Source organism: Lycium barbarum, chromosome 2 (genome assembly GCF_019175385.1).
Source record: "Lycium barbarum isolate Lr01 chromosome 2, ASM1917538v2, whole genome shotgun sequence".
In the NCBI taxonomy this organism is placed as follows: Eukaryota; Viridiplantae; Streptophyta; class Magnoliopsida; order Solanales; family Solanaceae; genus Lycium; species Lycium barbarum.
The window spans coordinates 2842597-2868610 of record NC_083338.1 but is presented as its reverse complement, the minus strand read 5'-3'; the positions used below and the strand labels follow the sequence as shown (position 1 = coordinate 2868610).

Genomic DNA, 26014 nt, shown 5'->3' with positions numbered 1-26014 from the left:
TCAAAAGCGGACAAACAAATTAAAAATAAATAGAGTATATTTATTTTAAATCTGACATGGACATAGTGGTAATTTTTAAAGGATTCAAGTAACATCTACAAATAGTGCAAAAACTAATTATACCATCCAACATAGGCAGATCTAGCACTAAGCTCAGTAAGTTCAACTTTTAAGATTCTTAACATTAAATACATATATCTTTAAACTTATGAATTAAGTCTTACTATTTATTGCAATATTACTATGAGATTTTAAATGAACCCGATACGACGATATCGTATTTGCTTATACTGTCAGATTATTTAAACAATAATTACAAATAATTTTATTTAAAATACTTAATAAGTCTTTATAACAGGTGAATTGTGCTAATATTATTAAGAAATTATTAAAAAATACTCTCTCCGTTTACTTTTACTTGTCTGGTTTGAACTTTATACATTTAAAAAAAAAAATTGATACGATTTTTTTTTATCTCCATATTGATTGATTATAGTCTTAGATTACTAAGGTAAAACATGAAAAATAGACATTTCTCTTGATATGCTAAAAATGATAAGTAAAAATAAAATATATTTTTAGTATAGTTCGCAAGTAAAAGTGAATGGAAGTATATAAAATTTATAAATTCATAATTTATGTTTTCTAGTATAGTCTATTTTTGGATTCTTGTGTATGTGGCTAACAAAAACCAAAAGCGTGGATGCGTGTAGGAGGAAGAACATAGAGGCGTGTGGTGACTCCCGTCACTAACTTACTTTGTCCTTTCTTATCCCTTAAGTTTTTCTATTCTTATTCTATATATTCTTTCTTTTGATTCTTTATTGATATAATAAGTTATATATAATTGAAAATGTCGGTATTTTTACACTACATTATATTTTAGTTTGTGATATCAAATTAGTTATTTCATTCGTCTCAATTTATATAATCATATCTAACTAGCCGTAATTTTTTTTAAAAAAAATATACATTTGAAACTTATGGAATATGCACATCAGCGTATGACTACACATTATCTCATTAAGTAAACACTCAAAAGTGGCACGCACACATAAAAACGTGGTTGAATGGTATCTTTCATATTTTTGTTCCTTCCTCAAGAAGTTCTAGAGTTTTTTGATGTAAGCTCTGTTGGTACGGTTTTCACATTTAAGTAAATGTCCTATCTTCAAAGGAAACTGCTGACGTGAAAAAATCTATCTCTTCTTTGTGAAGTATTCAAATGAAAAAGTTTTAAATAAAATAGTTTTTAAATAATAAAATTCGACCTTTTTTAAGGATAAATAAAGAAGAAATATAATACATAAATTGAGACAGATTGGAGTAATATACTAATACTTGTTATAATAATTTACTTGTAATTAAGTTTGTAAATGACTTGATCGAATAGAAGTTTTCTAGGTCGGTCAATACTTTGAGATTAGATTCATTCTTTACACTCCTCTATTATTCGTTTACTAATTATTAGGGGCATAATGATTGGTTAATGATAATCTGCTATATATGATTGACCTTTTCTATAGCAATTTTGATTTAAAAAGATATTCTTGCGAATATCATTTGGAATGACTTCATAAAAAAAGAAAACATAACTTATTCAGTCCCAAACAAAAGAAAATGGAAGAGAAGTTAGTTGCTGTTGAGAAGTACTAATTAGATTAATTAATTATTAAGTTGTTTAATATTTGGAATAATTATTATTGTTAATAGATATCATTAAACTTGATCATCCTGCTGGATCTTAGTAGGCTGGTAGATTTGACTTTATAATTTCAGAAAGGTGCCAGTGTCTTATTCCAAATGAATAAAAAAGTAAATAGGAAAGAAGAAAATTTATTACTTGCCTAATTACGTGTCTGCTACATGGTCTTGTAGAGAACTTTCTTTATGGTCCACTAATTTTCTTGTCCTTTTTAACATGTTTTTCTCCTAATTTTTCTATTCCCATTTACGTTAAATTAAGAAAATTTCTATAAATAAAGTTTGACTTGTATGCATGGGCGGAGCCACCATAGGCGAAGGGTGGTCAGGAGTACCCCCTTCGCCGGAAAATTACGCGGTGTATAGAGATTAAATGTTAGTTATTATGGGTATATATTTAATGTTGAACACCGTTAACACGAGTGAGAAGTTAATTTGCACACCCTTCGTCAAATTCCTGGCTCCGCCACTGCTTGTATGTTAGAAACCATATTTAACAAAATAAAAATGTATTTTTTTTAACGATTTTAATTTTAGACAAGATGATGCACACAACTTAGTGCATCAATGTAAACTTTTATTCTTAATACTTAGTAAGTGTTAATAGTAACTAGTAAGTACTCCTTGTTACTTTTTTTTTTGCAACAATATATTTAAGACAACACACCAATTATGATTTATTTAAGACAAAATTTTCTAAAAGTCTTGTTTTTAAACTTCATGTCCGATCAAATTAATGATTTTTTTTATTTTTTTTTTAAAAAAACAATTTCCTCAGGTAAGTTGATTATAACTAATAAATTCACCTTGTTGCTTGCCATTTTCGTAAGTAATTAATTGAATCCACAAACGAAAATATCCATTTAAAAGTTGGCATTTTTCACATAGATAGGAATCATCATTTTCAAGAAAATCGAAAGACATCTTTTCCACAGTAGTCATTGTCCTCACGATTAGTTTAGTTTTTTAGTTATTACTTAGTCAATTTGACACAATTTACTTCGATGCAAATGGAAAGTCAACTTCCACCGGCCATTTTTAGAATAAGAAAAAATTTAATTTGTTGGCAGAATAGTTTCATAATTAGTAATCGCGACATAATCCCACCATCTCATTTTAAGGAGTCGTTTGGTGTGTGAACAAGTTATGCGCCAGAATTATAATTTCGAGATTATAATACGGGGATTAAATGATGACAAAATCATTAGTGAATATATTTTGATTAATAGATGTTTGTATAGGGGATTGTTTTTAATCTATCTTGCATTTTGTTGAGGGACGTATTACCTAAAACATGCATGATAAATTGTAACCTGAATCATGGGATTATCTATCTCATATAGAAGATGATCAGGAATAGATAATCTTGATTATAATTTCGGGATAGCTTGCAAGACCTTTGCTAAGTCATCGGCAAAGCTAGAGTTCTAGCTACGTGATATATTGGCAAAATTCAGTAGCATTGGTTTTGTCAAAACCTTATAGTTGTACTGAAAAATTCATTTAATAAATATAAATGTTTTATTCAGAACGATCAATAAGCTATCTTTCTCTGAATTTTGAACCTTTAAACTCAAAATTGTGAATTCGCTTCTAGACTACTAAGTCATACACATACCATTACGATGTTGGCGTAAATTAATCTGATAGCACATAATAAGTGTAACATAAGATCGAGTACTAACGAAAGCTAGCTAAGATCACTTTTTTCCTTTTTAATTCCACCAAGTGATAAAAGAATTTAAAAAAAGAATTAAATTGTAGGTATGAAATTATAAAGCAACATAACCTCTAATATATTAGAACTAGAATAGGGACAAACTACTACTAATTAATAAAGAAAAATAATTAACATCAAGAGAATCTTTTTGTGTTTCCTCACGAAAATAATATGTGATTGACTTTAATAAGTTGACTGGATCCAATTAACCTCCAACCGAGTGATCTACATTTTGTTAGACTTTTCCTAGTGACGAGGAATAATGGAACATTAAAGCACATGCAATGATACTAATTAAAGATTAATATAATATACTAGGTTTTTCTGTAGGTAGATATCATGATTTAGCGACTTAGTCGTAGGATGTGAACTAAGACCAATGGAAACATAAATAAATTAAATTTGTCTTTAAAGTTCGTACTGTTTCATTAATTTGTGGAGATTTGAATTTGAATCATTTAGACTTCGAATGTATTTGTGCTTTTTTCTCTTATAATTACTACTACTTGTTTGTTCTGAATATATTTGATTCATGAAAGTTTTGTAGTCTTAAGTCATTAAAACATTGCTCAATTAAAAGTTGTCACAACCACACAACTAGTCTTTGTTGGGCTTTATTATTTGCAGTGATTCAAAATTTGAAATGTCTTTTGAGCAAGATATGATACTTTGTAACCAATGAATACATAACATATACTAAATCTTTTACGTATAGTCAAATCTTTCTATAACAACGTCGTTTGTCCGAATTACTTTTTGATGTTATAGTGAAAATGTCTTTGTAAAGAATTTATAATATAACACAACATGAAAATCCGTTCCAAGCTCGTCGTTGTTAACTTCTTAGATTTGAGTGAATTAGAGGACAAAAAAATAAAACGCGAAACTTATAGAGTGGTAACGTTTAATGTAAAACGTTCTTCTTCAACTCAGTTAATCGATAAATTGAGACAATCAACTGAAAATCGACTGAAATAAGTTATTATAGAAGATGGTTGTTACTGAGATGTTCGATCTTATATTATTTAGCATTTAAGAATTAATTTAGGTTCTAGAAGTAGAAGGAGGACCACAAACATAGCAAGTAAACATCAAGAAATTTCCACAAAAGCTTTTGTCTCATCTTTTTATCTTTGTCCCATAGTTATAACATAATCACTGAAGAAGCATAATAATTAGTCGACTGCACGTGCATTGGAAAACTAGGAAATGTCCTTGCAAAACAAAAAGTATTCTCTTATTATTTTTCTCTTTAGTTGCTATTTTTCCTTGGTACAATGAATATTAACTGGGGATATATGGTTTACGAATATTGACGAGGAGGACAAAAGACTCGGCCTGTCTCAAGGTCGTGTTTGGCAATTGAAAGATTGGAAGAGTCTTGGCTCAAAACTAGAAGAGACTAGCAACTCCAAATTGAATGGATCAAATAATTAATGTGCAGCCTTTGTATTTCATGAGTTATGGAATATGCTAGGCGAAGCTAGAATTTTCACTTTATTTCTTTAATACATAAATATAGGGTTTGGACCAAAATTACATTAAACTCGTAACCAGACTTATAGCTCCACAGGGGAATATGCTTTACATTCCATCTCCTTTTTGTTTGGCTTCCCAAACTAGGCTAATGCGATTGAATTCGCACAGTGGAAGACCCGTTAAAGGAGGAAACACACACCATCAGAGTTTTTTCTCATATTAGGGCTCCAATCCGGACCTCTGGTTAATAAAGTTCCAAGGGAGATTCTATGGAGATGCTTGGAGGCTAGAGATGTACTTGTGGCGTATACTAGGGTGATCAAGGACATGTATGATAGAGCCAATACCAGGGTAAGACAGTGGAAGGAGATTCAGAGCACTCCCCTGTGGTGATTGGATTGCATTAAGGATCAGCTCTTAGCCATTTTCTATTTGCCTTAGTGATGGATGGATTGATGCGATAAATTTAAAGTGAGATGCCATCGTGTATGTTATTCGCGGATGACATAGTTTTGATTGACGAAACTCATAGCGGAGTTAAAGCTAAGCTGGAGGTTTGGAGACGACTCTAAAGGGTTCAGGTTGAGCAGGACCAAGACAGAGTACATAGAGTGCAAGTTTAGGAACGTAGCGCATGAGGCTGGCGTGGAATCGAGGTGGTTAGACTGACTATGTTGTATGAGGTGGAGTGTTAACCAATTAAGAGCACCTACGTTCAGAAGATGAAAGTTGCGGAAATGAGGATGTTGTGATGGATGTGTCGGCATACTAGGAGGGATAGGATTAGAAATGAAGAGATACAGGACAAGGTGGGAGTGGCTTCGGTGAAGGATAAAATGCGAAAAGCGAGGCTGAGATGGTTCGGCCATATGCAGAGGAGATGCACGGATGCACCAATGCTGAAGTATGAGAGGTTGGCCATGATGGTTTTCAGAAAGGAAGAGGTAGGCCGAAGAAGTATTGGGGAGAGGTGATTAGACAGGATATGGCGCAGGTCTAACTTACCGAGGATATGACCTTAGCTAGGAGGTTATGGAAGATGCGGATTAGGGTAGAAGGTTAGAAAGTAGTTGTTGGCTAAACGGCCCAAAGATACGCTTAACATAATGTGATATTGTCCGCTTTGGGCCAAGCCCGCACGGTTTTCCTCAAAAGGCCTTGCATCATTAAGAGTATCTGACACCTTATAAGTAGCTTTTTTTTCTTTTCAGCTACCAATGTAGTACTTTGTTCGCACACTCAACAATCTGCCCCTCGAACTAAGTTTCACATGGCTCATTGACATAATTTACGGGTCAGAGATTCACATGTTTGTATGCCACCCACATCGTCAGGAAATTTACGGTCACCGAAGCCCAAAGGCTGTGTATGCGTCTTCAAAGCTACGGGTAAAGGTCGCAAAGCGGACCATAGACGGGAAAAGGCACTAAGCCAGGCCCCATGCTACACTCCGCCATCTTCATACTCGTCATGCCAAACCATTGACTCTGATACCAGTTGTTGAGCTTAACAGTCCAAAAATACTCTTAACATGATGTGATATTGTCCGCTTTGGGCCAAGCCCGCACGGTTTTCCCTAAAAAGTCTCACATCATTAAGAGTATCCAACACCTTATAAGCAGGTCTTTTTTCTTTTCAGCTACCAATGTGGTACTTTGTTCACACACCCAACAATCCTTTTATACTAGTAGCCGTAGCATTATTCTTGTAGTTCCTTGTCCCGTAATTTATGTTACTTGTATTATCTGTTATTTCTTGTACTTCGATTATCGTATTATTTTGGGATAGTTACGGCCCTTTTTTTCCAGTTCGCTTTATCATGCTTTCCGTAGTATTTTGCCATGGATTTTTTTTATATATGTACTGTTTTAAATTGCTTGTTCTTATGTCGATGGTCTACTGGAAACATCCTCTCTATCTCCCAAGGTAGAGGTAAGGTCTGCATACACTCTATCCTCGCAGGCCCACTTTATGAGATTTCATTGGGTATGTTGTTGTTGTGGGAAGACCCGTTAAAGGAGGGAGCGCACCACCAGAGTTTTTTCTCGTACTAAGGCTCGAATCCGAACCTCTGGTTAATAAAGATCTAATCCAACCCACCACAACACATCCATCACAATGTTGTTAAACTTACAGAGTTAAATTTAAAACATAATAGCAACAGTTTTTTTTTTTTTTTTTTTTACTATATATCAATGTAATTTAAGGATTGTAGTTGGTCGCATACCTATTCTTGACACTTAACTTAGATAAATGACTTCTTAAATAACCAGTGAATACTTTAAACTTAATTATTAATATGCTTACATTTTCTTTCATAAAGAAATAAAATGAAAATTAAGAACTAACTTATTTATTCTCCATTTAATGACAAGAATGAAAAATTGCGAAAGTTCTGCCTGACTAGACTGACCAGACCAAACAAGTTTGGTCCTGTCATGTTTGACATCCATGACTGGAAGAGTACCATCGTGACTCAGTATTTATCAGTATTTACTGATAAATATATATAGAGCATCTCAAAATTGAATTATTCAAATATATAATTACTAGGAATCGTTCTTTGTTGCATTATCCAAGTTGATGTCCTCTTACATTTTACTTAATTTTTCTCTTTGGATCTACGTATCTTGTGACTTTTAATTAATTCGTACCACGTAGTAATTATATTGTTTTAGTCCATTAAAAAAATCTTTTTAATTTTTAAAATAATGTAACTTAAACTAGGATTTTACCTTTGGTGACAAGCTTTTATAGTTACACAAATGTTATGGCACCACAAATTTTAGAAGTTCTATAACTACAAAAATGGTATGATATGGTTTATTTCACAAATTTCAAAAGTTTGATTTCTGTAAATCTCGTGCCGAAGTATAGATTCTCATAAATTGAAACGGGAGAAGTAGTAAAACTTTAAGTAGTATCCTTGTCATTTTATGTGGTACTGCTTGACTGTGCACGAAGTTTAAGAAAGAAGGAAAAACTTTTAAAATTTATGGTATAAAATAAATCTTAAAAATAGTCTATAAACCGTCTCAGATAAATGTAAAAAATTAAAATAAAAAGGTGACATTTTGTCGTGAGTTGGAACAGACGAAAAAGGAAGCTATAGCCTATAGGTGTGCAATGTGCCAAATAAATTAAGCTTTTTTTATTAAAAAAAGATCGTGCATTGTCGAATAGTCTTTATGCAATGGGATAGAGGAGGGTAATGATTTTAGAGTGAAATTTCAAAAGAGTACAAAATGCTCCCAATCGATGTAAATGCTAAATCCAAACAACTTTCAAAGAAACTACTCAAGTAAAGTTAGAGCTAGGACAAGTGTGGCAAGATTGACTAACATACACAATAAATAATAATTTCAAGTGGAAGTTTTTTAAAAAATGGTACTACTATGATTTACCTAGCTCGTAGTCAGGTTTTAAGTGCAAGTGCATCGTCCATTGAAACTAATTTTACTAATGTTATGTAAAGTACTTTATCCCTTTCATTTACTAAACATTCGTCTTCCTCGAGCTTGCATTATTGAATCTTTTTAACAATTTCCCAATTGTCGTGAACATTAATGCACACTTGCTTAGGGCTGCTCATCGGGCGGATCGGACGGATTATTATGTTAACGGTTCGGCTTAACGATTATCGGCTTTTAAAAGTACTAATTCGCTAGCCAACCTATAAGATATCGATTGGTTCGGTATCGAATTAGCAATTATCGGACGGTTATCGGGCGGTGTATCAGTTAAGTATGGGTTACCACATTCAATCTTTTATTTTGGTTACCACTACTGGACAGTCTGGACTAGTACTCTTCTGGATATGCCAATGTAAATATTCCTACCGGACTACTGAATATGCCAATCTGCGAGCTCTGTATGAACTTGGATCTTGTGAAATGCTTCTGCATTTTTTCATGCAACAAGGAACATTTTGTCCCTTTTTGCTGACAAAAGGACTTGTATTTGCTCCGTTAGTTTTCCTTCTTATTTCAGTGAAAAAGTCTTGCTTAGGCACCGATTTACTTGGTAATGACTAATACTTGGTAAATATTCCTTAAGTGCAGTTCTCCTTCACCTAAGCAGTTCTCCTTGTCCTAAACAGTTCTCCTTGTCCTTTTACCATACACCAAAGATTAACATCCAAAATGCTCTTATAAGTCTAGCAAAAATTATGTCCAATCTGCAGTTCTAATACTAATGAAAAGGCAAAAGTATTACTCGCTAATACTAGGAAATATGTGTCTTTATGGAGTATTGACTAGGGAGAATTCTAAAAGTTTTAAAATAGAGGAAACCCCATGGATCAGAAGGGGAAAACCCATTACGATCATAAGTGAAAAAAAAAAAAAAAACTCGAAATTTCCCTTGCGTGTAGTAGCAGACTAGCAGTTGTTGAGTTATTGTGGACTTGTGGTTTAATAACAAATGCAGCCCACTTTTGCGATCTTCTCTTGAGTCTTGACGCCGTGTAAAAAGCAAAAAAAAAAAAAAACCCTAGGAATCCATTAGTTGAGTGGAAAATGACAGCACTACAACAGTTCCTACCCTTTAGTTAAATGAGGGTTATTTTCTAAATGGGCTGTTGCAACTATTGCAGTCTTATTTACTAAATGGGTTGTCTTATTAATTAAATGGGCTTGGCCTGCTGAGGCTTATCTTTAAGTTTACAAATTATAATTACCATACATATTTTATATGTTTAGAAATTATAATTACCATACATATTTTATATGTTTAGAAATTATAATTACCATACATATTTTATATGTTTAGGGATAAAAATATAATAGATTCTTAACGGGTTAACGGTTTACCCAATAAGAAAATTGAGTAATCCGTCCCCCGCACCGATAAGCCGTTAGTTATAAAATTTAAATCCATTCCCCACCCGCTAATCCGATAACCCAATACTAATAAGCCAATAAACCAATTTTACGGTTGGATTATCGGTAGCGATCGATTTTGAACAGCCCTACACTTGCTTACTTACCTACTAGAACTTTTGTACCTTTCAAGTCTATTAATTATATTTCAAGTTTTTCCCTATCATCTTTTAAACTATTCCTTTTATTTGCAGACTCTTCCATTGTTATAATTCCCAATGAGTTTCCATTATTGAATTGGGTCAACAAGAACAAGTTGTTCCTTTCCTTAATTTTTTTTTTCCCGTTTCCCTCCTTCTTTATATCAAACATAAATATAAATGTGGTTGGGGCTTGTTGAGCAATTTGCATTACTAATCCCTGCAACATTTTTTCTATATTAAAATCTGCATAACTTGTTTTTAAACCAAACAACCCCTTAGGGAAAATTTCAAGCGCAATAATTAGAGTTCTTTATATATTTTAATAATAATATTTTTTGAACTACCATTTAGAATTTTACACGATGTAATTGAAATGACAAATAATTTATCCATAATACTAAGTTAGAAGTGGGATCACACTTGAAGCAAATTTGAGTAATCATTGTTGAAAAATATTAGAGATGATAACACTAATATTATTTAATTAGAAATGAAGAACAATAATTAACTATAAAAGACGAAATAGAGTTTTGGATGTGAAAAAAATGTTTGAAGCACCCGATGGAAAGCGACTTCGGAGTAGATTTTCATTGCTACTTGAAAATTTTAAATCTCTCAACTATTTTTATAGAAATTAAAGAATGAGTAGCCATATAATAAAATAATTTAAGTGATGATTTCTACAAAAGGAATAAGAATTTATAGATATTGAAACATAATTAATGTAATTTCTCATGAATAGATATATCCTTCTACAAAGATTGATCAATGTTATGCTTTTTCAATGAACAAATTCTTAAAAGCTTGGACGCATCTTTCTGGAACATATATATTATGCTTTTTCAATAACAAGTACATTAAATTTTTTGAATACTCAAAATAAAACCATTAACAAAATTGTACTATAATCATCAATCGAAAGAAACCAGGTGCACTTATACACGTGTAACTTTTGGACAAATACTCCTGAGCTGAAATCATAGACAATAGTAGACTAAAAAAAGCAATGGATGATGACAACATTACAAGTAAGAGTGAGTAGTGTTTTTAGAAGAAGGGCTAAATATGTTTGGGATCAAAATAATCAGAATATCATGCGAAAGCTATCAATTGCAAATTTTAATGACGATAAATCAGACGACAAAGAAACTATAATAAAAGAAACATAATGTTTGATATGATTTGGTCAATTGACCTATATATTGTGAAAACTAATATAAAAAGCATAAAACCTATTGAGAGAATATCTCCCCCTAAACAAGACTCTTTAATGACTACATTGTGGATACTATTGTGTTCTAGTTGTGGGAAGGAGGTCTTCAATTTATAGATGTCCAAAACTTTTTCTCCAAAACAAGGAATAGCAATTTGGAAGAGAATTATATTTTTCTTTAAGAAAAAGTAAAAGCAATTATGGTAATACTTTGAATTTCCTTCAAGAGAAAAGTAAAACTCAAATTTGGTAAGAAAATTAGGGCACAAAACCCTAGTAAAATATAGGATTATATGATTATAGTGTGACATTTCAAAATTCCAAAATCACAAAAAAAAATAAAAAATGGAATTAGCTGCTAATTTCGTCGCTAATTCATTACTAAATTCCTCGTAGTTAATAATATTGTTTGATAATTTATCATTAATCCCGACACTAAATAAATTGAGTAACGGATTTATTTAACTACAAAATTTATCCGTTCTTATTTTCTTGATAGTGATAAGCCGGAAAAAAGTGACATCAAGTAGATGAGATTAACATATTAGGTCCACGTTAGATGCAAATTGGAAAATGCCAGAACTATGGGCTATATATATATATGTTCTTATCGTGCTTGGCAAAAAAAAAGAGGGTCTATCTCATGACTATTTGTCTCCGATTCTATCCTTTAAAAGAAAAGAAAAACAAAAGACAAAACAATTTCTTTGTGGAAAGTGAATGAGTCAATGAGAGGACATATAAAATACTCTATCTTATCCTTTTAATAGTTTATGTATTCTAGTTCTTTAGGGAGAGGAACCTTCGAGCAACATAAAATTATTATGAAATTATTTACTTGCGATTTTTAGATCACGAGTTTGAACCATGAAATTAATTATTGATGATTGTGTTAGAATGAGTTGTCTATATTACATGTTCTTATTGTACTGTCCTTTTGTGGACCTAACGATAAAATTATGGAATTATCTCTGTGCGACTTGTAGTTCATGGCGAGTTCGAGTCTTCATATCAATCACAGATGATTGTGTTAGACTAGGCTGCTTAAATATTGCACGTCCTTGGCATACTTACTGCCTTTTTTTGGACCCTGCATGAATGCGGAATATGCTTCGTGCACCGGACTACCTTTTTAGTTTTAGTTTTGGTCTTTTTAAGAAAAATGAAATATCGCTTTTTTTTTTATTTAGGAAGTTAATTATGACATTCTCATTTTTCTTAATGACATACATATAAGAAAATCATGACATATTTTAGATTACAAATTCAAAAGATAAATTTGATTCTTTATATATACCTTTAATTTGCAATCATTCGATTTAAAAGTCTCATTTACATGTTTATATTTCGTATACTCAGCCAAATTAAGACACGTAAACATTTAAAAACAATAGAGTGAGTAGTACTTAAGCTCAACATTATCGTGATCGTGACTTATCAAGAAGTGACGAGGCTCTCTGTATAAAGAGTTTTAAAATTCTGACTTTTTCTCTCTGTCTCTGTCTTTTATTAATTTTCTTTTTTAAGATCTTTGTTATTCTGATAAGTAGGGAAACATACCAATTTTTTAAAATTTTTAGAGCCACCCAGTATAAGAAGGGATGAAATTCACCAGTTTTTGACCAACTGATTGGCAAGGACCTAAAGAACATGCATGCACCAAATATATAAATCATACCATCAGTGCATGCGTAATTATACTACTAATACGTTCGTTACTTCTTTTAAGCAATATAAATGTGTGAGCTTTTTATGAATGTTTATGATCTTTTAAAACTAATTTAACATTATATATAATTCAAACAAAAAAAAACACATTTTGATCAGACAGTTCATCCGATTATTTGATATCTCCACATATTCTTAGTGCGTATTTTGGAGTCACAATGGTCCTTCAACAGGTTTGCATACTTCAAGTTGTCTGACCACAAGTCTTAATTTCTTAATTAAAACAACCTCTCAATCTCCAAATTCAGTCCTTCATGTGGATTCTTGGAATTAGTGGCGGATCCAGAAATTTTAAGTTCGCGAGTGCTAACCTTCCTTTAATATAAAGTTGCTAGCGATCATAAAGTATATAAGTGCACAAGTATTTGAACACAAGATGAAAAAAGTTAACGGAAAACATTAAAAAAATGTTAAAAAATAAACGAAAAGTGAACAAAGAAAGTAAAAGAAAAAAAAAAAGAATTACTATCATGCACCTTTAAGTTAGGCACCGAACCAAAGCATCCACAATAAGAATTTATTTATGGGTGCTACTCAAGCTATATATATCAAATTTTTAAGTCCGAAATATTCCGTTTTTAATAAGGATAAACCTGAGAGTGTTGTTAATTAAGCTATGATTTCAAATCTAAGGAATATTATGAATATAACGCTGTTTAACAAGAAAACAAAGAACCTTTCTAATTTGAATCTTGCACGCATAAGTTTCAAAAGGATTGTGTATAGGAACAATTTTCATTTCAAGTTTAACTCTCAAAATTCTCAAAATCAGGTTATGTAATTCAACAGATCTATATGGAGGGGAGAGGTTAATTTCTACTGAAGGGATTATTTTGTTTTCCACTGCCAATATCCTTTTTTTTTAAAAAAAATTTGGGTGTTGCTTGGAGTGAAAGTAAAATTGTCTCCGTTTGACCAATGGATCATGAATCCAAGTCATGTAATCTACCACTGATACTTGCATCATGATAAAGCGGGTGGGAGGTTGCTTCAGCTTGGGCATATATGGATAATACTTACCTGCACTAGATGTTTATACGAAACCAAACAACTTAACTTTGGTATTTCAAATTAGAGTGAGAACATATATCACCGAAAAGTCATTGTCATCTACCCTTTTTATAACTAAAAAAAGAAAAGAAAAAGGAATACCATAATTAATCACCAAATTTCCAAGAATTTGTGAAGGTATAACTGAATAAGACTTCCCAAAATGGCAGAAAAAAGGGGGCAAAAGAACTTTTAATCTACCTAAAATGATGTCCACAAGCCTTGATGAACAGAGTTACCCGACACCTCTCCTAATGGGAGGTAGCAGGTACCTCGTGGAATTAGTCAAGGTGCAGCAAGATGGCCCAGACACCACGGTAATAATAATTAAACAAAAGAGATGATGTCCACAAGTACAAGAACTCCTCAGTAAGTTGATGCATTTAGCTCTTTTATGAAGCTGATTCTTTGGCAAGGAGTAACTTTACTCTCTTGCTAAGATCCTTCATCACATCCACAATGAGTGACTTCTTTTGTATTCTGAACTGGAGAGCCAACTCAGTAGTAGGAGAAACATTTTGCTTCAACAACGACTCGTCCTCCATGATTTTCGTCGGGAAGTGTCCGAGAGCAATTACACACAACGCGACAACAGTGCGAAGGGCGGATACCTCAGTCGATATTCCCAGAGGGGCTTCGGATGCCAACGATTTGAGCTTCTCCAAGTCTTGCGGCTTCACCGCTTCTTCATCGTTTGATAGGATAACTCTCAAGGCTGCTAATAATCGGCCCTCTACTAGCTCTCCACCTCCTAGTGTCACCTTTAAGAAAATCCAGCAAAGTAAATCAGTTCAACTCCAGAAACTAATTGCCTTGACAGATTTAAGACCAAGCTCATCACTATGGTTCTGTAGAAGTTTTTTTTTTTCTTCTCATAGCTAGTAATATTTGTATAGTTTTACCGTAGGCATAATGGTGCTTCAAAAACGATAGAACTTCATAATGTAGGATGAAAATAGATGGGAAGGAAAAGCTTGAACCTTGAGATCAGAGTTTTCTCCGCCTAGATTTAAATGCGATAAAATCTGCTGCTGCCATGGGGACGGTGCAGAGAAGTTTGGGGATGAAACCCCTGCAGCCATACTGGCAGCATCAAGAAGAGCAGCGTCATATCTAAGTTCAATGCAGTCATAGGGGTTTGATTGAATGACAAATCCATAATCTAAAAGAAAAAGATCGCTACTTAAACAACCATAGTTTAGTAGCAACGGATCATTTTGCTTTATCTCCCTTCCTGCGACCACCTGTTAAGTAAAAATACGAGATATACATGAACATTGAACGGAACAAACTAACACCTTCATCTATGACAAAGGAAGAACCAATTTATTGGTACACATTTTCAAGTTTAGATGCAAGCATTTAAATACCTTTACAAGTATATTGCTATTGCCGTTCTTTTCTTCCTGTACAATTTCAGCATTTGGATCAAAGCTGTGGTTGCACATATCAATAAGTGGAAGCATCATAGGAACATTACTGCGGGTACCATCAGGACGTTTACTTCCATACAATCGGAATGCTCGAGATGAAACAGCTGACATAGCCCATCCTAGTGCAGATGAATCCACATCTTGGCCACCAAAAGGATGATCATCGGGTTTAACATTCTCGAGTTCATGCTTCAGAAGTTTCTCAAACTCCAGTAGAAACCGACATCTTTTGTTCACCTGACAAATGAAAATGTTTACAAGTTTCACATCAGCGAAACATATATAGCTTACTTCCAGAGTTATTTCCATACCAAACACACCCTTAAAAGTATTATTTCCACTGGGAAAAACATTTTCAGCATATCCCTCCAATACCTGATAAAGAAGAGGGGCATACTGCAAGTTCTTTATATCCTCGCCAGGAAAGAAAATCGGCACTGTGTAGGTCTCCGGGAGATTGCTGATGTATGGCCACCAGAATGAACCTTTTCTTGCTCTCTCTTGCAGAAGCTTCAAACCCAATTTCATAGCCCACAGTTCCTCTGCCAAATGCTCCAAGTTTCCAGTTTACTCCTTTTATTAAATACTCAAAAGCCTAATTTATAAAAATTTAGTTACCAATCTATACTGAGACAGAACCACTTCTGACTTCTCCTAATAGAGATCAGAAAGGTATTTCAATGTATAGCATTAGCCACCTAACTTGAGAAAGAGACTAATTTTATTGAAAAGGGACAGCAACAGAAGAGCAAGAGTAAATGATAAAGACTGATTTGCAAAATAGAATAACAGATAGGCAAGCAAAAACAGTACAAACTGCTGGAAACCAGCAAACAGAACAGAGTTATCTGTTTCTTTTTACTCTGACAAGATTAGATCGTCTAAGAAAAACAAATGTATATATAAGAATATGCCAACTGTATAAGGTATTATAAAAGTTAGCACAGAATCCAACACCATACAATTACCAATTATGGTCATATCTATCTGAATTGCATGCGACAGTAAGCCAATTCATTTTGCTAATATTAGCTACACTGGTCAGTAGACCGATCATGGGAGATTAGGGCAACGGACAACATCCCCCATGGCACATGGTAACTCACATTAACATGCCAAAAAATAACATTTTAACTCGAGCGTCGAGCGTCGTCTCGGATTCCGCTTCTGATCTCTCTTTTGTTAGAATGAAACTGACAGGGTTCAACTAAGAATTGATCGCCTGCAGACAGCTTATTTTATTGCTAAAAAGTGGTCCAATCTCATCAGCACCCATGGTACTATCTAAGACAGGCATTTGGGTGCAATAAATGATTAGTAGACTGATCATGAGAGGTTAACGCAGGGGCAACATCCCTGTGGAACATGGTACTTCATTAACATGCCAAAAAATGAAATCTTAACTCAAGAGTGTCGTCTAGGACTTGCAATTGGCTTGTCAGAAATATGATTTGTAAAGCTGGTGCCTAACCCCAAAGAAGGATATAGTCTCCTGAGTAACTAGGATTGCGCATAGCCAGCATTCAGCAGACATGATGCCCTAATACTGGTATCAGTCTCCTTCTCAACTTCAGCACAGATTGTACTAATCTTCCCGCTAATGTGGGCTGCAGTATCCCCATTACTGGCACTTCCCTTTTCCCCAGTAACATCTGTCATCAGTACTTAGTTCTGTGATTACACTCATGTAACTTGTAACCCGTTTATGGTTCATTCTCTACCACCCCTAGCCTAGTACACTCATCATACTAATCTGAAGACTAATCTTTAATTCTTACACATTTTTCTAAGTCGTAAAATTTCTGGTTTCAATTTTCAATTACTTTGTACGAGAAAGAACAATTAAAAAAATTAGTTGAAGCTATAACTTCCACCTTAATCCCTTTCCGTTAATATGGAATAAATTGTCTAATACATCCATAATTCCATGACTAACAGTCCGTCCAAAGTCAACTTCATCCCTCATTACCTTATTATCTGATTTTGGGCTTATAACATATAGGAAAAATCTTCTTTCTGTGACCTATAACATGGCAGGCCCAAATATTGAAATCTATCTGGAGCCCAGTATTTACTGTTTTGATCACTTTATGCTGCACTTTGAATGTTTTATACTCCATAATTTGCTTTATTTGGGGTAATGTCGAATGCAACTTAGTTCTTTCTATCTGATCTGTAGTAGTTGTTCTTAGAATTTTGATTCAGTGATTCGGTCATATTGTTTCTACCGTGCCATCGAGGTAATCTCATATGTGTACTTTCTTTTCTCACTATCACGATTCTCATTGCTTTCTAGTGCCCAATTCATCATAATCCTCTTCTTGCTCAGATGAAGTTATTTGGCTATGGTTGTAATATTTCACTCCCCTAATGATTTAGTACATGAAACAAAAGCAGTATTCTTCCTATTTCCTAATTAGCTTGAGGTTCCACCGTGTGTGTTTGTGTGTATGTCTGTATATTATATACTAAAACAATGTACTTCATTTACACATGTCTTATCTGATCTGATTCCCTCCACTTTACTTTTCTTTGGCTACTTAAATTTCAGCATTTACTCCACCAAATGTCATTGCCAAAGTCAGCAGTATTGATATTCAAGTATCCCCGAATCAGATACTCAACTCATGCAGATGTACAACGTGCAACACAAAACAATCATAGTTAATCCGCTAATCAAAGAACCTATAATAACACCTACAAATTTTTTTCTCTAGTGGAAAACGGCAATCCTTTGACTCTGCCAATGTGTCCGTCCCTAGCCTCGATAAAGGATGATAGTTGGGGAATGTGGGCTCAAAGTCAGCATAAAAGATAGTCTAGTTATTATATAACTTCCAAAAAATTCGGCCTGGACAGTGGAGAATGGATACAAAGGACTATAGAGTGAACCCCACCTAATTTTCTGTTAATGTAATTGATAAAAAGGAAAACATTTTGTATGACTATGGTGTCCGGCCAACTTGCTGTAAAATATGGCCTTTGCAGCTAACTCAACCCTAAAAGTTAGCTCATGAGGGGAGGTTTGCCCAAGTCCATATAAGCAGACCACCAGTCTATTGCCTAACCAATGTGGAACTCTAACCCACTCTAACACGCCCACACCTTGACTAATTCCATCAGATACTTGCTACCTCCCACTATCACAGGTACCTGGTAACTCTGTCCACCAAAGCTTAGACAAATTAAAATAAATTACCTAGTGCTTTTTTTTTTTAATCTCCGCTGCGATTTGACCCTTAGACCTCATGGTTCTGTCCAACTCATTGGGCACACCCTTTTGTGCATAAAAAGGAAATCTTTCTGGCAGAATTGCATGCTTTTAGTTATCTGAGAGTTGTGGTGGTTCACACATCACATTCAGCTTGAAAGAAAAAAAAAACAATCTAATTATCATTAAAACCTATGGAAAATCAGTCTGAACAAAGACAAATAGATACAAAGACATATAAGAAGAAAGAAAACCCCTTACTAGGATATGGGAAGAAATCATCTACTGTTTATTTTTTTTTGCCTATCTTGGATTTAAACCTGAGACCTCATAGTTTCACCCACTTCGTTGATCATTAGGCCACACCTTTAAGGGTCGTTTAGTAGGAGGTATTAGAAAAAATAATACAGGTATTAGCTTTGATATTATTTAATCCCTTGTGTGGTAGTGCTTTCAACCTATCTATAACTGGATTCAGTATTATTCTTATACATAGCAAACCATGGCATTAACAACACCAGTACTATTCCTATTCTAGTACACCATATTCCGTTACATCCTATGCATGTTACTTAATACAACAAACCAAACAGCCAATAAAAAACAATCTCAGCATCACTAATCCCAATATTACTAATCAGCATTACTAATACACCCTATTCAGTACTATTCCTATACACCCTACCAAACAACCCCTTCCTATTCTAAAACACCCTATTCAGTACAATTTAGAAATTATGCAATGCATATTATTTAATACAACAAATCAAACAGTTAATAAAACCCCTTACCAGGCACATGTTGAGCTAATTTAATCAAAGCAGAATGGGCCCCATCAACATCAACTGAATTTTCAGACACAAATTTCAAGGGAATATGCTGAGGAAGGGCAATAATGTCAGACCCTTTTGGTATATCCTCAGTAGCAACTAAACCAAGTCCAAAACAATCTCTTTCTTGTGCTATTTTTATTGATTTGTGAACAAAACCACCTTCAGTTTTAACCCACTTGATTAGGTCTGGTGGTTGTGGTACTAGTCTTGTTAGGGAATTAGCCACTACCATCATTTTGCTTGACATTTTCTTGATTTTGCTGATTTGTATGAAGTAGAGAGAGTGTTCTGTTTGGTTGGATATTGGGGGAGAAAAAGAAAGAAGATTTATATATGGAAATTTTTTTTGAGAAAATTACAAAAATGGTCCTTTATGTTTGAGGTAGGTTCAAAATAGTCTCTTAAGTATAAACTTAACTGTTTTAGTCCCTTAAATTTGTATACAATTGACACATTTAGTCTAAGTCAAATATTTCCTCCACATTGTGAGATTTCACTGGATATATTGTTGTTGTAGTCTAAGTCAAATATTTACTGAACTTTGCCTATTAGATGTCTTCTTAAAAATTATTTAGATAAAAAATTTCATGGATCAATTTTGGTTACATATCATCCTATTTTTAGATGAGCTGGATTGGACGGATCATTAACCCCCTCAAACTTGAGCGGGTTGGGCAGGTCATGGTTTTATGAGCTAATTAGTGTTGATTTAGAAGATGTTTAGCTTAAATTTACCCTAAATATCAATTATTTTTTTCCGACAAAAAATTTAGATTATAATTATTACTCTCTCTGTCCTAATTTATGTGTAGTATGTCAAAAAAGGATAATACATTTTTTTATTTAGGAATAGAAATAATTTAAGTTTAAATTTTTCCTTTTATCCTTAATGAAATGATTTACAACCACACAAATATTTATGGATTATTTTAGATTACAAGTTTTAAAGTCTTGCTTTCTTTCTTTCTTAATTAAACTATGTACCTAGTCAAACTATATCAAATAAATTGAGACTGAGGGAGTATTATTTTTGCAACTATAGCAGGTGGGTACGGATGGCATGATTCTCATCGTGCATCCACTCAGTAACAAAGTTTCACCAAAATCCAAAAATGTTTATAGCTTGTTTGGATGGGTTTATGCCTATAAATTGTTTGCAGCTTATAAGCTAAAAAAATAAGTTGGGTAGTCTAATTTATTTTTTGACTTATAAGCTGCTTTAGATAAACTAAGTCAAATGGGCTCAATTATTTTTTTGAGCTTAGTTTAAGCACAAAATGACTTTAAACTGGTCATTCAAGCACTCAAAAAAACTGAAAACAACTTATAAGCAACTTATAAGTCAATCCAAACGGGCTCTAGGACTAGTAACAAAATATACGTACTTAATATTCACGCTAATCTCTTCATAATCCCCATACATCTCCAGTTTTCTTCAATCTAAAGAAAAAGAACCCGCCCAACACAAATAACTCAACAACGATCGAATATGAACTAGAACAAGTGTTCAACAAATTCGACATAAATGGCAATGGAAAAATATCATCACCAGAACTATGTATCATCATGGCCAGCTTAGGAAACACCGTAACGGAAGAAGAATAGCTTAGAATGATCAGCAAACTAAACAACACGAAGAACATCGATTCGGACGAGGTTTTAGAGAATCTTAAGGATGCTTTCTTGGTGTTTGATGTGGATAAGAACGGGTTGATATATGCTGAGGAGTTGAAGAATGTGATGAATAGTATCGGAGAAGAATGCTCGTTGGAAGAGTGCAGAAAAATGATTAACGGTGTTGATCGTGACCAATGGCGGAACTAGGATTTTTACTAAGGGGTGTTAAAATATAAAAAAATAAATATACGGCGTAATTAAGGGGGTTCAACACATAGTATATATACATAAAAAGTTCTTTTTACGTATTTACACAGCAGTGTTTTAAAAGGCGAAGGCGTGAGGCGAGACATTTTATTTAGCACGAGGCGAGACGTAAGCCCCGAGGCACAGGGCGTAAATCTTTTAATATGTAATTTATAATATAATAAAATAGTATAGTAACACAAAAATTATATCAAAAAATACATTAATAGTTTAAAAAAATTAAAAACATTAAAGAAACTCATAGAAAATAAGACTTCTAACATGATCTTACAAGTTTAAATAATGCAATGATATAAAAGCTATTATGAGATGCAAATCAACTCTAACATCTTACTTTCAAACAATAAAAGAATCACAATTTCATAAAATACATCAATATCATACTACACAATTTACCTCCCTGCAAGAAAATAATTAATAAACTTTATCTGTATTATAATTAAAACATCACTCTTTCATGAATAAAAGCAAAACTACTTTCAAATAGTGAAATAATAAAATATGATAATCTTGAGACATAGGACAAAAACATGAAAACCAATGATAAGTGAAGATGTAAAATTCGTCTATCTATTTCTATCTATTTTTAAAGTAAATGTTAATTGCTATTCTCCCTCACGGTGTTCTCAATTAAGTATGCAATACTATGGCTTGCTATTTGAGTTACTCTCAATCTTCTTATTTCTATAGATGAAAAAATTATTAAACAAGATTTTATTAAAGAATTATGAGGGTCAATATTGTTAAACTAAGGAATTTGACACATAATTTGTGTAAGAACTGTTAAGCGAGCCCTGAGAGTTAGACTTGTTTAGGGCGTACAGTCAGGCGCTTAGGGCATAAGCCCCACACGTAAGCCCCAAGGCGTTTTGCTAGTGCCCTGCCTTGGGGTGAGCCCCGAGGCGTGTCCCAAAACTATTTTTTAAAACACTATTACACAGTGTAATTTTTTGGCGAAGGGGTGTCGGTTGACACCTCTTGGATGCATGTGGCTCCGCCACTTATTGTGACGGCGATGGAATGATTGATTTTGAGGAATTTAAGGTTATGATGTGTTAGGGGTTGGAGGTCTTATCTAATGGACTCTCAGTTTTTATTTTTATTTTTATTTTTTATATTAAGCCATCACCACTAGATTGTGAGTCTAGGGTGTGGGGGGTTTGGCTAGATCCCTACCATGTTAATTGAAGCAATAAGATTACAATGATTAGAGGGGGACATGGAACCTTGCCTCTAATCTACAAAGGAAGATTGAGTATATCAATCTTAAAATGAAAGAATTAGCCTATACAAAGCTCTTTCCATAAATACAACGCAAGTTAACTAACAAAGAAGTTGCATTTTTCATATCTTTTTCTAACAATGGGCAATTGCCATTTATCAAGTTGAACTAATCCCTTGACTTCTCTTGGTAGACTTTGGTGAGAATCGTATAAGGTCTTGCTTCCATTTGATGATGCAAGCTTTGCCAGATAGTCACCAACAGAGTTTGCTTCCCTAAAGCAATGAGTAACTTGATATGAGGCCCCCTCCAGAATCTTAAGGATGTTGGTGATAACCTGTCTCAGCTTCAAGTTATCTGTACTCATAGTTAAAATTCGTTAATGTAATTTTTAAAGATTAGGGGTTCAAATTCTTTCTTGGAAAAAGAAAGGAAAGAATTGTAGAGATTTGATTTTAGTTTGATTTCCTTTGTTAGAAACTATGCTCAACCAGATATGAAATGATGGATAAATGAGAATTGAGCATTTGGAGAATTGTCAATGCCTCCAAATTAATCTGCATCGGGTGATTATAATAAATTTATCGATGCATGACGTATATCTTTTACGTAAATTTTTAACACTTAACCATCGTTCAGGTAGGAAAAGTGAACAACTGATAGTTTAGGCGTGTTTTGATAAATAGTTAATGATAGTTCAGGTAGAAACTAGCACACATGATAGCTCACATAGGAAACTCACGAAAAAGTAATAGTTCATGTATGTTTTTAATAACTCTAAGAAGTATTCAATGAAATGCTCCAAAAGGGAGTGTAACGTCATACTGTATTTGTTAATTTTATATGGTCTCTTTTAGTCGTTAAGTAAGAATGATGTTTGATTGAGGAGTTCTGATCGATCTACCTACTGCTATTAAACTATTTACTTATGTTTATGTCTGTTTGCACATCATATAAGTAGCCAAAAATAAAAAATGACAGGGCAAAATTGTATTCCAGTTCGTAGATCTTTGCTTGTGGAAACTGATTGAGTGGGCTCGAGCACTTTTTGGTCTCTTGCTATTTGAATAATTTAATTAATTAGGAGTACTGTTTTTCTGTCAATTAATTCAAAGTTCTATTTTTCAATTGTTATTCCAGAAGTCCTGAAGTTTAATATTTACAAAACTTAAGAATATTGCGTCCTTAAGTTTAATTTTTTTTTTCAAAACTTAGATACTTCGTTTTAGGCATAATACATAAACAAGCTCTCAAACTTGACTTCAACTAGCAAGTGTGCCCTCCTACTTTGGGTATGCACAAGTAGGCACCTCAACTTGTTTCCACTTTGTCGGTTGAACACTCCAACTTACAAAATGATCATCTAGACACCTCCAAAATTTATGTGTCACATCAGTGTCATGTCAGCATTTGTGTTTGCGTGTCCAACTTTATACAAGTTGAGATATCTACTTATGTATACCCAAAGTTTGAGGGCATACTTGCCAGCTGAGGTCAGTTTGAGGGTCTGTTTATGTATCTTGCCTTCATTTTAAGCTTAGTTTCTCCAGTTCAAAACTTCAAGACATTATATCCGTAAGTTTAATTTTTGAATTCGAACTTCAGGATTTCAGGATTTTCGGTTTAGTGTCCAAAAGTTTAGCTTTTTCAATTTAAACTTCAGGGACACTATGTCATGAAATTCTCATTGTGTAGTTCATTTAGGGACACGATGTCGTGAAGTTCACATTGTATTTCAAATTTTAGGCTTGTGTCCTGAAGTTCAATTTTGTGTTTTCAACTTTGGTGAGTAGAAGTCTAACGCAGTGCATATGTTCATGAAAATTTGTCTATAAGTTTGAATCAGGACTATATGTCTTTAAGTTTAAATTATAGTTCAAACTTCAATTTATACTCCTATAAAATAAGATGGCGATACCTATACGAGAGTCATGTTGGTCGTGAGATGAAAATCCTTGTTGATATAGATATTAGGAAGAAGAAGATGACGACATGGAAGAAGAGAAGTGGCAATGTGCAGAAAAAACGAGAAGGAGAAGAATATAAATAGGCACTGCTGATTGTCACATCTTAAAACCAGACGAAGATGAAAAAGAAGAAATCACATTCTTGACTTCACTTGGTTTCATGAAAATTTGTAAGCAAGTTTTGGCTGAAATGACTTCAATTTCGCTTTACTCTTATTGTGCTTTAGACACAACAGCATTCATTAGCCTTCAACCCGGAGGAGATATAAGCATACAGAGTATGCGAGGCTTCAACCAACATAATTTCTATACTCTGAAGTGACCCTCTTACAACAATATGTACACAGAGAAAAGTTCAGGGAGTAAATTAAAGGGAAGAAAGAGGAGTGTGTATTTCCCACACAATTGTCCTTCAACTGGTCAGAACCGGATTGTAATCCAGTAACAACCCATAATCCGGTAACAACCCAGCCCGCTAGTGATACTATCCGCTCTGGGCCTAGGCCCACACGGCTTTAAAACGCATCAACTTTCCTCCTAAGCTAGGGTGTCACATTTTGTAAAAGCCCAACCTGCCAGTGATAGAGTACGCTTTGGGCCTAGGCCCGCACAGCTTTAAAAGGCGTCACTAGGAGATAAGACATACTTAGTTATATACCCAGCATCTCTCTTGTGTTTTGGCGATGTGGGACTTTCCTTTTAAAGAACATTTCCATGTCTTTTTCAAATTGAGCAACATAAGCATTAACTACTTCAATATTTGAGGCACCAACATAATGAATCAATCCCTTATTCCATGCTGGGGATTTGTCATCTAACAACTCTTCTGGACACTTAGATAACCAATGTATAGTACAAGAAGAATGTGCAAAATGTATCGATCGCGATGGCAATAATCTACCATGAAAAGATCCTGGAACTCCTGATGCATAGTAGGATTTATCGACCGGTAGTGATTGAAAGAGGGTGTTGAAATCGTTTGTGACATGATCATTGAAAAAAACTTGGAATTCAGGAATATTATTAGTGAACTGATGATTATTGTATGCCTTGTCCTTTACAGCTTCTACAACATGTTGCATTGCGCTAAAAGTGTTTGGTCCAACCGAACATCCAAACTCTGTAATACGGAATGTGTTTGAAGAAGATAACATGATTTTGATGTCAAGCTTTCGAATAATTACATCTCTTATCATCTCCTTTGAACCCTCTAACACTTCGCTTTGCATGCAATTATAACAGTAAAGTCACGTTGATGGGTACGTAGGTTTTGTCGTTATAGCGAATAAGTTTAGTGATTTTATTATTATAGATGGAAAAGTTTAGTTACCTTAGTATGACAACAAAAATAATTTTGTGATATTTTTGTTATTACGCATGAAGTTTACTTATTTTACTACTATAGTGGGCAAAGTTCAATTAATTTAGTGTGACATATATAATTGTGGTTTACTGTTATAATGGATAACTTCAGTAACATGGGTGAAATTAACTCATGTTTTTCTCGGTAACTACTTGCATTCAAGAATTTAAGAGCTTAATTAATA

General features: G+C 33.7%; 2 protein-coding genes across 3 annotated transcripts; both read right to left on the bottom strand.

The window, feature by feature from the left end:
- Positions 1-14002: 14002 nt before the first annotated feature.
- On the bottom strand, positions 14003-19689 carry LOC132625867 (uncharacterized). 2 transcript variants are annotated; one of them, XM_060340462.1, is made up of 5 exons: positions 19353-19689; positions 15726-15892; positions 15288-15587; positions 14898-15161; positions 14003-14678 (listed from the first exon to the last, which is right to left on the bottom strand). In XM_060340462.1, exons 1-5 carry the CDS (start codon positions 19639-19641, stop codon positions 14310-14312), a joined length of 1389 nt encoding a protein of 462 aa, XP_060196445.1. In that variant the 5' UTR covers positions 19642-19689; the 3' UTR covers positions 14003-14309. The 2 variants fall into 2 exon arrangements, with proteins under 2 accessions (XP_060196445.1, XP_060196446.1); XM_060340463.1 differs by having other exon boundaries at positions 15726-15945; positions 19353-19488.
- A 2908-nt stretch (positions 19690-22597) lies between these two features.
- Positions 22598-25696, bottom strand: LOC132624446 (loganic acid O-methyltransferase-like). Its single transcript, XM_060339230.1, has 2 exons — positions 25126-25696; positions 22598-22857 (listed from the first exon to the last, which is right to left on the bottom strand). Exons 1-2 carry the CDS (start codon positions 25694-25696, stop codon positions 22598-22600), a joined length of 831 nt encoding a protein of 276 aa, XP_060195213.1.
- Positions 25697-26014: the final 318 nt, after the last annotated feature.

Excerpts from the sequence above, each read along its gene's own strand:
- LOC132625867 (XM_060340462.1), bottom strand. The coding sequence starts at position 19,641 with ATGTCAAGCAAAATGATGGTAGTGGCTAATTCCCTAACAAGACTAGTA. Across the intron at positions 15,588-15,725 it reads ATGCCCCTCTTCTTTATCAG|GTGAACAAAAGATGTCGGTT; the intron begins GTATTGGAGGGA and ends TTCATTTGTCAG. Across the intron at positions 15,162-15,287 it reads ATAGCAATATACTTGTAAAG|GTGGTCGCAGGAAGGGAGAT; the intron begins GTATTTAAATGC and ends TTTACTTAACAG.
- LOC132624446 (XM_060339230.1), bottom strand. The coding sequence starts at position 25,696 with ATGCAAAGCGAAGTGTTAGAGGGTTCAAAGGAGATGATAAGAGATGTA. Across the intron at positions 22,858-25,125 it reads AAACACAAGAGAGATGCTGG|ATAACTTGAAGCTGAGACAG; the intron begins GTATATAACTAA and ends CTATGAGTACAG.